This window comes from Cucumis melo, chromosome 4 (assembly GCF_025177605.1).
Source record: "Cucumis melo cultivar AY chromosome 4, USDA_Cmelo_AY_1.0, whole genome shotgun sequence".
Classification (NCBI taxonomy): domain Eukaryota; kingdom Viridiplantae; phylum Streptophyta; class Magnoliopsida; order Cucurbitales; family Cucurbitaceae; genus Cucumis; species Cucumis melo.
In genome coordinates this window covers 34,098,107-34,111,428 of record NC_066860.1, presented here as the reverse complement: position 1 = coordinate 34,111,428, position 13,322 = coordinate 34,098,107, and the positions used below count along the sequence as shown (strand labels likewise).

Below are 13,322 nucleotides of genomic sequence, written 5' to 3'. Positions count from 1 at the left end.
GTCTAAGTATTTGTTAATAAATCGATATATTCATAAATCAGAAAGTTTGATATCAATACCAAATTATAACGATATCCCCTAAATATAGATTTAAATAATCATAAATAGTCATCAATACAGTATAATTAGAAATATTAATAATAAATATTTGAAACTTATTTCGATAATAACAAAATTTAATTATCAAATTATAAACTTAAACTGATGTTTTAGTACTTCAAAAAATTAATATAGAGCACAATTAATTAAATTCCAAAATTTGTAACTTGTTAGATTAGGGTTTAGAATTAGGGGTTAGCAAGGCCATTAGGATAATTCATTATTAGTTCAAATATCTTCTTCATACCTTTTTGTTTCATTTTCCATTTTCTAAAACGAAATTCTCTTATGATAGAAGGAGGATTCTCTACGATAATATATATTAAAAAGTGGGTGTTTTAGCTCATTTAGCATGTGGGGTGTGCATGGGTTCGGCAGAACACATAGTTATTAAAATTTAATGATGGTGACAACAAATTAAAATCTCCCATTTCAACATATGTTCCAAAATATTCCTCCTATTTTCAAAGTTGACCAACAAAGCCCTTGTCGTATCAATTAATAAATAATCTAATTGTTCTTTTCCCACCAATTTAGGGTTCAAAATTCGGAAACCAAAATTACTTAATTAGTATATAGATTAAGGTCAAAAATTTAATGATTAATTCCAAAATCTTACAATGTGTATCATATTCATATCATGATGATGAAAATATAGAAAAATATTAGTTGCTGATTTTGACTAAAATGACGATGGCTTATAAAAACAACTATTCAATTATAAGAAAATAGATGTTAGGGACATTATTATGTATATTAATTAGTTGACTCTATATATAAATTTAATAATAAAAATATATACATAGGGATTCGATTCTACAGAATATGAGTAATGGGGTTGGAATGCGAAATCGAGGATGCAAAAATACACATTTTTTGTATTTCATAATTTGAAATATGAACACACCATGCAGCAAATAAAATTTCAAATTACTTTTTTTAGATCGAAGAAGTATTATTCAATTAAAAGTTTTGGGTTCTTAAACTTTTTCCGAACATTCTATTTTATTTTAGTACCTAATATTTTTTTTTAAAAAAAAACATAAAGTATTTTTCTAATTTATCGTGACACAGATAACTGATGATATTTATATATATATATATATATATTTATAAATACTTTGTTATTTAAAATATTTAAATGATTGAAAACTTAAGTGAGGAAGTCGGCATGAAAAGGGTCAAAGAATAGTGATGAAAAAAAAATGAAGAAATATTACTCAATCTTTTCGGCTGGGTCTGATTTTTCTGGTCGGAATAATGGTGTTTGGTTATCTTTTTCTTTTGCGAAAGTCCAATGCTTCATTTCTAATGGTCATGCCATGGCCCCCCACCCTCTAACCAAATGCAAAATTCTAATGGGAAATAAAAAGCTACAAATTAAAACGGCATATAGAACACTGTTCCCTTTTTAAATGACGTTTCTGCTAATTTTAGGGTCCTCCAAATTTATTTCATAAAACTATATACCTAAAATCAATGTATATATATATATATATATATTCAAAAAAAAAAAAAAAAAGACACCAAAGTCCCTCATCTTTTCGAAAAATTCTTCACAAAATACTAACGAAATATTGAAATTGAGGGGTAGGTGTGTAAAATATAGAAAATAAAAAGAAAAAGAGCATGAGTAATTGAAGATTTATAAAAAGGGGAAGGGAGTGAGTTGAGAGTTGAGAGTTGAGAGTAGTACAGAATTGAGATCTCTATTTAAGGAAGTCCAAACCCAATCTCTCCTTCACCAACATCTCCCACACTTCCATTCCACATCTCTCTCTCTCTCTCTCTCTCTCTAAACCCAATACTAAAGAAAGATGAAAACAAATAATCAGTTGGAAAAGATGAAAAGAGATCAATTATCAGAAGAAGATGATCAAATTTGGGTTTATGATTCTTCTGTTGATCATAAAGGAAACCTTCCCCTTCGTGCTTCCACCGGCGTTTGGAAATCCTCCCTCTTCATCATCGGTATAATAATTAATCTTTATTTATTTATTATTATAAACAAAAAAAAAAAAAAAAAAAGAGAAAAAACTAAACTTCACGTAATGTCTAAACCAATATATATCCTTTACTTCTTTATGATTTTTCTTTATTGGCTTCTCTTCTTTTCTTCTCTGCATAATCCATATGTTTCACTTCTAAACCTCATCAACACAGACCCCATTCTTTATTTTTTATTTAATAGGTCAAGTTGTTTGAAATTCTTGCTTTTCTTCTTCCCCTTTTTTTTTTTTCTTTTTTTTATAAGTTTATTAATCTCAAGTGGATTCCTCGGAAATATGCTAAATATTCAAATAATGAATGCTTCTATTAATTCTATGTTACGTTTTTTCTTTTATTATTTTATAATATCCTTTTTCCCTAAGGTGGTTTCTAGATTTACAAACATCTTTTTCCTTTCAACGACCTACCAAGTTGGGCAGTCTTTCTTTTCTGGAGTGCAAAAGTTCTTGATTTAATTAATTAGTAGAAGGGTTATAATTAATTGATGAAGCTAATCATAATTAAAGATTTAATCACATCAAAGTGTGTTGGAGCCTCTGCTGTCTTAATCTTTTCATTCAACTGTTCTTAAAGTCTTCAAATATTCTTATTCCGACAAGCATCATAAAGAGAACAACAAATATCTATCAAATTTTTAGTAAGAGTCAATGTTAAGTTTTTGGGAAAAAAATGCTTTCTTTTCTTCTTCTTTATTCTCGAGGTTTTTAGTTTATAGATTTTTTTTAAACATTGCAATTTTACCTTCAATCTTGACCTAATCTCTTTGGTTTAAAATTTACATTTTTATCCTTGAATTTTTAATTTACCTTTCAATTGGTCTTTTCACTATCAATATTTTATTCTTTTCATCTCTGAATTTTAACTGTCGTTTTAGTTTTTTACATTAAGTTTTAGTTAAAATAATTATGATTTCAAAATTGTAATTAACTTTGATAATGATAGAAAATTAGTGACAACTATTTTAGTATCTCGTCAAAATCAAGTTTCAAAAAAGTTTAAAATTTGAAACTTAAATATAGTATTAAAATAAAAAAAAATTGAGAATATAACAATTTTAAATTAGTAGTCAAATAAAAAACAAAACTAGAAATTTAGATGAAAGATAAAAAGGTAAAATTAAAAGCAAAACTGTATTTTTCATAAAGTTTTATTATTCGTCAGCACTGAAAAAACAATAGTTTGGAAACTTTATTTTAATTATTTAGGTGGAGAAATTGAAATAGAGATTGATGGATCAGAGTATTTTTTTTTTTAATTAAAAAAAAAAAACACATTTTCACCCTCTCTTTATTAAGAATAATCTTGGATATGACTATCGATTAGATTTTAACTTTTCTCTATTCTTATTTCAACCATTCAAAAACAAAAACAATAACCCCAATAATTTCTCTAAACAGGAGGGTAGCCATTTATGACATCATACAATTCTTTAGCATATCATCTTTTAAAGTATTCATTGTGTGTTTGACAAGGGCATGATACGTAACACACACATTTCTCTTACATTGTTAGTCAATTACTAAAAAACAAGAAAAATGAAACATGATCATTGGCCTATTATATATTTATGGATATTGTTTTTTGTTGGATGAATAATTTGCAGCTATTGAATTTAGCGAGAGGTTGAGTTACTTTGGAATAGCAACAAGTTTGGTAATATATCTTACAAGAGTCATACATGAAGACCTTAAAACAGCAGCAAGAAATGTGAATTATTGGACAGGTGTCACCACTTTAATGCCTTTGCTTGGTGGCTTCTTAGCCGATGCTTATTTGGGTCGTTTCTCCACTGTCCTCATTTCCACTGTCATTTATCTTTTGGTAACTCTTTTTTCCCTCTCTTTTGTAATGAAATTATCTTTAAACATTAGTGATGAATTGGGCTTTGATATTGGATGTGTAAAAATACAGGGGTTATCTTTGCTTACAATGTCAACTTTGGTACCAAGTTTGAAGCCATGCGATGGTGAAACATGTCAGGAGCCCAGAAAAGTACATGAAATTCTATTCTTCACAGCAATTTACTTAATCTCCATAGGAACGGGAGGTCACAAACCATCTCTGGAGAGTTTCGGGGCCGACCAATTCGACGACGACCACCCCGAAGAGAGAAAGCAAAAGATGTCGTTTTTCAATTGGTGGAACTCTGGTCTTTGCGCTGGTGTTATCTTTGGAGTCACTTTAATTGTGTACGTTCAAGAACATGTGGGATGGGGAATGGGTGGCGTGATTCTCACTTCGGTTATGGCTATTTCTCTTGCAATCTTCCTTCTTGGAAGGCCAGTTTATAGGTACAGGGCACCATCAGGAAGCCCTTTAACTCCTCTGCTTCAGGTTATCGTTGCTGCTTTTAGGAAGAGGAAATTGGATTACCCTTCACATTCTTCTCAACTTCATGAAGTTCAAAGTGGGGATAAGTTTCAGGGGAGGCTCTTGTCCCATACCAAGAATCTCAGGTAAGACCTCACCCTGCACACATAATTTCTATTATTTTTACCATTTACTTTATTAAATCCTTAAGTTTAAAAGTTAATTAATTTGGTGGTAAAGCTTTATTAAAGGAATCTTCAAGTAGATGAAAGGAAAAGAGAAAAGTGACTTTTCTTTTTCTAAAAAAGCCACCAGTTTAATTAAGTGCTACTCATCCACCAAAGATAAAGTCCCTTCCCACACAACACCACCAAAAGCAAAAGCTTACGGTTTAATTTGTTAGATTACAATTTTAATTCTTTAATTTAAAACTAATAAATCACAGACTTAAAATGAATTTTTAAATTCTATATTTTGTACATCTATAAGTTCTTAAAAAAAAAAAAAAAAAATTAGAGTTAGACATTGAAGTTCAAAATTCAAGAAATAAAAAAACAAGTATGTTGGTAGTTGTATTTATAGGCTAATTTTTCTTTTAAGTTTTAAAATAGAATCTACAAATTTATAATAAAGGTAGAAATGAGACCTCCAATTTATAAAAAATTGATCTTACAAACTTATACAAAGGTTATAATTTCAACAATATTAAGTAAGTTGGAGGATTGAATTTTAACCTTTGAATAGACCTATAATTGTGTTTGATTTTTGAAATTTACCAAAAAAAAAATTATGGTAGCTAATTCAAAATATTATGAAAAGAAATTAGTATGATCATGTGGGGTAATCCAAAAGATTGTAAATGTACAGATTTTTGGACAAAGCTGCTATCGTTGAGGAGAGAGGTAATTCAAAAGAGAAAGAAGGAGCATGGAGGCTTGCAACTGTTACAAGAGTGGAGGAATTAAAGCTCGTTCTGAATATGATCCCAATTTGGATTACTTCTTTACCATTTTCAATCTGCGTAGCACAAGCATCCACATTCTTCATCAAACAATGCGGAACACTAGATAGAAAAATTGGAAACACCTTTGTTATTCCTGTATCCTCCATGTACTGTTTGGCCGCTGCAGGCATGATCATTTCTGTCGCCATCTACGACAAGCTCCTCGTTCCACTCCTACGAAAAACCACAGGCAACGAGCGAGGCATCTCCATCCTCCAAAGGATAGGAATTGGAATGGTTTTCTCTTTCACCACCATGGTTGTCTCTGCCCTTGTCGAGCGAAAGCGACTCAGCCATACCACCCATCCAATGAGCGTCTTTTGGTTGGCCCCCCAATTTTTTATAATTGGAATTGGAGATGGGTTTGCTCTTGTGGGGCTACAAGAATACTTTTATGATCAAGTTCCTGATTCAATGAGAAGCCTTGGGATAGCGTTTTATTTAAGTGTCAATGGTGCAGCAAATTTTCTTAGTAGTTTCATCATTACAATTGTGGATCGGATCACTAAGAAGAGTAGTGGCAAGAGTTGGTTTGGGGATGATTTGAACAGTAGTCGTTTAGATAATTTCTATTGGCTAATTGCAGGGATTGTGGCTGTTGATTTGTGTGTATACGTATTCTTGGCTCATCGTTATACATACAAATCTGTGCAAAAAACTGCGGTGGGTGATTGCTACGACGACAAGGGTCCAAACGCCGACTCAGCGGTTTGAAAAAGATTCGGTGCTATATGTTATTGCTTTTTAGTAACTTATTATTTTCAGAAAAAAAAAAATGTTTGCTTTTCGTTTTCTAATTATGTGAATGTGAAGGCTAATTAGATTTCTGGTTAATCTCATCTAGATGTATGCAATTTTTCTTCCTCGTAAAAAATTTAATAGTAATGGCATTGAACAATATTTGATTAAATGTTTGAGCGGAGAACATAAACTTACATTTATTTTTACATTTGTTATAATATAAATATATATAAATTTTTTTTGTTAAAAATACTTTTAGAGAGATAGATGAATCCAGCGAGCGACACTTGGCACGCCTTGATTGACCGCAAACGCCATGTAATAACCTGGTGGAGCCACCATTCCATTTGCTGGAGCTGTACAACCGACACGATACTGCCCATCGCCGTTGGGGACGCTGGCCGTGACGGCTAATTTGACCAACCGTTGACCTTGAGAGAAAGAATGTGTAGCAAACGGCGCACTAGCTAAATTCACTTCCACAATTCCCACTACGGGTAGTTGAACCGACACCAATACGTCGAAAACGGCGCCGTAGCTTATCGTTTCCGGAATTGTCTCAATATTGGGTCGGATATTGGCTTTCTCAGCCGATAAATATTCCGGCGAGAACGCTTCAATTCGCAACTCTGTCGGAAATTCCGCTTCGAATTTATAGAAGAAATGAGGATTACTGCCGGCAATTAAAATCCTTCCATCGGGAAGTAGATTGGCCGTAGAGTGGTACATTCTCGGAACGCTTCCGGGGTTCAAAGTCATGAACCGCAACCCGACTGGTTGATCGGGTCGATATAGAACCGGATGCAAACAAGGGTTCGAAGCCTGTTCGAACCCTTGAGTACCGGCTTGAGCTCCATTGATAATCACCACGTCGCCGGTGGGAAGCATCACCATATCCCCCATGATTCTTCCAAATGGCATATCCTCCAATTCCCAAACCGGGTTCAAACCGGTTGCCTCGATTCGTCCGCAGCTTCCGTGAGCCGGAGTGTCGGTGCTTCTCTGGATAAACGCGCCGTATTGAGCTCCTCCGCAAATCACGATCACGGCACTTGAATGATCTCCTTGGTGAGCGAGCATAACCGAGGATCCAGCGGATGGGTAATTCCTAGGCCCACCATCCAACGGTGGATAATCCCTCACCACTTGATTAGTCTGGTGATCGTACAAAACTGCTCTGTTATTTGCGAAGATGAAGAGATGCCCATTTGGAAGAAGATGAACATAAGGGTATAAATTATCCATCTGACCGTCCTCCACGTCACGCAAAAAAGGGAAATTCACCGCCCCATTTTTCCTCGGAGGATAATACTCGACCGTATTGGCTCCCCTGCCGCCGACGATTATGACAGAGCCATCCGGTAAAATCTGATTCGTAGCGTACCATCTCCCATCGGCTAACTCCGGTTCCGAGAGCTCAATCCAATCACAAGCGCCATTTGGTTCGCAGGGTTGAAACTTCCGGAATTTTCTGAGGCCGTCGATATCGCCACCGGTGTGCAAGAGAGTGCCGTCGGGGAGGAATTGGCCGGAGGAGCACCATGTGTCTGTAAGGATGGTTAAAGGACGGATTTGGTTGGTTTGAAGGTCGAGGACGACGGAATGGGCGTAGCAATCGTGCTTGAGAACGGCGTCATACCGATCATTGCGACAATGGCCTTTGCGGAGCATTTTGCGTGTTGGGCCGATGTTAGTTCGATCTAAGAGAACGACGGTGTTGAACCTTGTGACGGCAGTGTGCATGGAGGCGATACCGGCGTTGGGAATGAGAAGTTCCCACGTGCCAGGGAGGTCAGCACGTGTATTGAGAATGAAGAAACTAAAGAGAAGAAGAAGAAGAAAGGGGAGGGAGAGAGGAAAATCCATTGAAGAAGAGAGAGTGAAAAGTGCGATAACAGAGTGACAAAATTGAGTAACTCGAGACTTAAAAAAAAAAGGACTCATAATGGAAAATTGAAGTTTTGTTATTATTATTTAAATAACATGTCATCTATATCTTATTAGTTATTATATTATAATATGTCATCAAATGTGGACCGTTGGTGGCGTTGAAAATTCCTCGTTTCACTTACAAACGGTTAGAAATGTGGGTCCCTGTCCATTGAAGTTACTTAATATGACACGTCAGACAGTAAACCCTGAAAATGACACCTAGGCGGCTGCCACTATTTACAATTTATTATTATTTTGCATGATTTCGGAGATAAGGTAATTAAAGTCTCTAAAGATATCTTCTTCATCTTCATATATTATACAGTAGCTATTGATCCAAAACAACTTCCAAATTACACTCATTTGTATGTTTGTAACATTTAAACGTCCATTTTCTTTTTATCTATTTTTGTGAATGGAAACGATGGTTAATTAGTTCCTTGTCTATATATATGTGGAAGAAAAAAGAAAAAGAAAAAAGCATCCTTTTAATGGGTTGAATATATACTTTTAGTAAAGTCCTGAAAGTAATACAATTAAGTAGAAATGTAGAGGTTTTATTCTCATACGAACATACAATACTATCAAAAGTTTATATGACTTAACTCCTGTTTTCTTTTATCACACAAACTCATCTCTCCCCTTCAAAAAGGGAAGGATATGGTGATCATGAAATGATATGGATGGTAATTAATATTCTAAGAATGAAATATGAATATATTTTACAAATTTGATAATTGAAATATTGAAAGGACCTGATTTAGATTAGAGAGACTTATATGTGTATGTGTTAGATAGCTAGGGATGGAAAAGAAAATGAAAATGTGTGGATGTTAGTCAAGGAGAAATGTAGGTGTATCATCCCAACAAAAGGGATGGGAAGGATAGGGTGGGAAAATGATTGAGAATGAGTAAGGGAGGGAGGACTGCCCAATTGCAATTGTTCAAAACATGTTCCATTTATCAAAGTAGTCCCCTTCATCCTTATAGAAATTCAGGGGCGTTTTGTCCTCGGGAGATTTTACATTTTCATGGAATAAACTTGCTAATTACCGTTATATTTGTCATGATTAATAAAAAAAACAAGAAGAAGAACCGTCCTTAAATAAATTAATGAATGAAAGTGCTTATCCAGCCGTCATACAACTGGATTGGGGCCTCACCACCTTACTCATAATCACAAATCCCAATCATTTCTCGTCCCCCTTCAAATTTAAGCTTCCATCACCCAATTTATTAAATAATCATCGAAACCCTTTCCCCATAACTTTTCTTCTTTGCATAAAGCTATGGGCAGTAAGACCCTTTTCTTTTTCTTTTTCCTTTTTACTTGATGTCATGTGGGAATCGTAGAACCTAAGGGAAATCGATTTAATTAAGGTATTTATATTAATTATGATTATCTAGAAAATGTCATCTAATTAAGTGAGTTTATGTTTTCTTAGTAATTTCAAATATTATTATAAGTCAACTGGGTGTGGCTGTTGGTGAATTAATTGATTTAAGAAAAGAAAAGGGATAATGGAGGATGCTTTTGGTATTTTTGTCCTACAATGCTTTGAGAACCGACGAAATGTTATATTGCTTTAAACGGAATGGAACCGAATTCTAAAGAGTAGAGGAAGTCAGTTTGTGGATTTAAAAGGACTTTGTTCTGATTTGCATAAAGGCGCTCCCCGCCGGCCACAAACTTACAATTAAGAATCATTAATTTTAAAGTCACATAGACTTCCAATACCATACCTACTAGCAGTAATACCAACCGAAGCGCTCAACCCTAAACTTGATGGATCGTGGTGGTTGGTTGAGTTTTTAAATTTTCCTTCCACATATTCCTTTAGATTCTAGTTTATAGCGTTAGGATCCATGTTCTTGTCTATTTTGATAATACAACGTTGGGCTTAGTTCTTTCATTCATTGAGCCCATATTTAGACGAGAATGTAGGGTGACATAATTGCACGTGACGTGCCATTGAATTTGATTTGATGGTTTGGATGTGATGAGGAAAGTGTTGTTAAGATAAAATAGTACCAAGGCTTTCACTTAAGGAGGATCCAAATCTAAAAGTTGTTGAAAAGAATATCACCAAGTTTTGTCTTCTTGCAGTGAAATCTGCTTCTTTTTCCTAAGCAAATTTCAACAGAAAAGGATCTTATTAATTTCTGTCTTTCACCGGATAAAGGGTTATCTATTTTTTTCACCAATATATATATGTGTGTCAAATACATCATATTTTCTCTAACCAATGTGTAACTTTTGTCATATTTCCAACGGAGATGAAAACAAATGAGGTGGAAAAAAGAAGAGAATGAAGGATATATATAATATTGATGATCAAGTTTGAGTGAATGATTCTTCTGTCGATCATAAAGAAAATCTTCCTCTTCGAAAGCTTCCACCGGCGTTCCAAAATCTTCCCTTTTCATCGTTGGTAACCAATTTTTAAAAAATAATATCCTTTTTCCCCAAGATTTATATAGTGCACTAAGATTTACAGAGATCGTTAATCACCCTTCTTTTTGCTTCCACTGTACGAAGTTGAACATTCTTTTTGGAGTGCATATACGTTCTTGATTTAGGAGAAGGATTGTAATTAATTAATGAAATTAATCATAATCAAAGAATAAGCACAGATTCATTAGAGCTCCTGCTGTTCTTTTTGTTTTCCCACTGTTCTTATAATTATAATGATTGCAACATGCAGAGAAGAGAGAAAAAGGGAAGGAGTGTGTTGAGAGTTGAGAGTAGTACAGAATTGAGATCTCTATTTTAGGAAGTCCAAACCCAATCTCTCCTTCACCAACAATGGAAGCATGCCTCAAAATTGTAAACTAGAGTGATTGTTGGTATTTACTCATCGAAATTTTCAGAAGTAATATAATTGTAACCGAGCCTGTTTATTTCAAATAATCAATCAAAATGTGAAACAAAAATGACAAAACTACCATCAACTCTCTTTTGAGTGATCGTCCACTCATTTTGTATTTAACTTTTTTTTTTTTTTTTTTTTTCTAGAAATGAAATGAATGCTTCTACTTTGATTGTCTACAAATTTTTATTTCTTTCATTCATCAATATCTAATTTGTGGGATTGCATGAGTATGTAAGGAACTAATAAATTCATATGCATGAGGCTTAATTGAACCACCACTGTTACACAATCAAGTTTTCCTATCGATAAAATATTACAGCGGTAGATCGATGAGACCGTATCTTCGTTATGAATACTTCCATCTGAAATACAGTATCTCATCGTTTCAAAGGGAAAATGACAGAAATGGAGAAATTAATTAAAACCCAATTGAAAACCTTCGTGTAGGTCAATCATAGAAGACCAGAACATGTTTTCAAATTGGGCTTAGTTTCTTTTATGGGGAATTGAAGGAGCCCATTAAAATTAGGGGAGATTGATTGGGCCGATAGAAAAAATGATAAAATGTTGAAGCTCATATTTATCACGAGACTCTAGGTTGATCAGCTGATCTCAATTACACGTGACCTCGCATTCAATTTGATTTGATGGTTAGAGGTGATGGTGAAAGTAATTAATAGGGGGAGTGATTAAAAAGAAAAAGAGAGAAAAGGGAAATTAGGAAAAAGTATTATATAATGATAACCATTGAAAAGGGGTGGACAGAGTGTCAGACCTGAGGCCTATAATGATAGATTAATATTAAGATTATTATGATTATGATAACATATGGGGCCTCGCACACCCCCAATATATCATTAACAATAATTAATTGCTATCCATTTCAAATTTTTTGAAGCACCTATTTATGTTAAGAATAAAGCTTTTCTTTTTCTTTTTTTTTTTTCTTTATAGAGTTGGGTTGAGTCCCTTTTATTACCTTCTACCATTTGTATTGACAACCAAGTTTTATCATCATTATTCTCTCCCTTTGCAATTAACTTGGAACTGCATGTTTGTACATAGAATAATAGAGAGTTGGTATTAATTTTTTGCAAGCAGTTTCATCTTTTTAATTTGTTGTAATTAAGGTGAGCAGATTATTATTATTGTTGTTATTATTGAAAAAAAGGTGATTGGGAGTTGGAAAACCGAAGAGTGAAAAATCGGACGGTCCCAAAGGAGAGAAGTAAGTACGATTGGAGTCAGAAAAAAAAAAGGTTAGAATTGATTCGAAAAATAATTTCGGTGTGTGTGTGAATATTTAGGAGTACTACACAGTCCCTCAGATCCCTCCCTTCTGACGCCATCACTTCCCCTATCTCCAGCCGTCACAACAGTATTTCTTTTCCCCTTCTATATATATCTATATATATACTATATAGTTCTCTTTATATTTAATAAATAATTAGTTTGTGTGCTTACCAAAATTTATCACAAAACTAAATCTTATCCTATAGTATTTAAAATTTGTCGCTGTAGCAAATATGGTGATTATAGTATCATAAATTAGGTTCATAGTATATTATTTTTATATTTGTAAAAATAGCAAAATTGAAATTCAACCCACATTTAAAAAATATAAAATTTCGAAGTATCCTTTAGTCACTTCATGTTTTTTTCTTTCTAAAATTTAAGATAATTACTAATACCAATACATACGGTTAATATATCAATATGTACCGTTGATACACTTGATTTGTTTCAATGATATACTACTCATACATTTTTTTTTTACTCTCTAATACTTCACTAATACATATTATTAGTTTGACACGTTTTATATGTTGTTGATACACTTGGTCAATGTTGATACACTCAATTAATTAAATACACTTGATGCACTAAGAATGATACACTTTATATATCGTTGATAAACTTGTTGTGGTTTGCTGATACACTAGATAGATTTAATACATTTAATTATTTGCTAAACTTCATTAATACATATTATTAGTTTGAAACCTTTAATATGTTGTTGAGACACTTGCTAAACTGTTGATACACTCAATTAATGAAATACACTTGATGCACTAAGCATGATACACTTTATGTATTGTTGATACAGCTGTTATGGGTATGTTTACAATCTTAAAAAACTGTAACATAATTACTACATATAGGCAACAAATTAAAACTCAAAAGTTCAATACATGACTTGACTTGAATTTCAATACATATCAAGTTCACAAAAGAATCAAACAATGATATCATTTCATCAACCAAAACACAATTTGATTTGTAATCCACACAGCAATGTTACTCATCTCATTGACCACTATGAAAACACAATTATTGCAAGGTTAACCACAACT

The 13,322-nt window shown here is 33.3% G+C and overlaps 2 protein-coding genes across 2 annotated transcripts; one reads left to right on the top strand and one right to left on the bottom strand.

Annotated features, from left to right (window-relative positions):
* Positions 1–1,748: 1,748 nt before the first annotated feature.
* On the top strand, positions 1,749–6,332 carry LOC103486351 (protein NRT1/ PTR FAMILY 5.6). Its single transcript, XM_008444277.3, has 4 exons — positions 1,749–2,070; positions 3,713–3,930; positions 4,021–4,565; positions 5,287–6,332. Exons 1-4 carry the CDS (start codon positions 1,917–1,919, stop codon positions 6,134–6,136), a joined length of 1,767 nt encoding a protein of 588 aa, XP_008442499.2. The 5' UTR covers positions 1,749–1,916; the 3' UTR covers positions 6,137–6,332.
* LOC103486350 (aldehyde oxidase GLOX) lies at positions 6,308–8,292 on the bottom strand. Its single transcript, XM_008444276.3, has one exon. It carries the CDS (start codon positions 8,105–8,107, stop codon positions 6,419–6,421), a length of 1,689 nt encoding a protein of 562 aa, XP_008442498.2. The 5' UTR covers positions 8,108–8,292; the 3' UTR covers positions 6,308–6,418.
* Between the last annotated feature and the right edge of the window lie 5,030 nt (positions 8,293–13,322).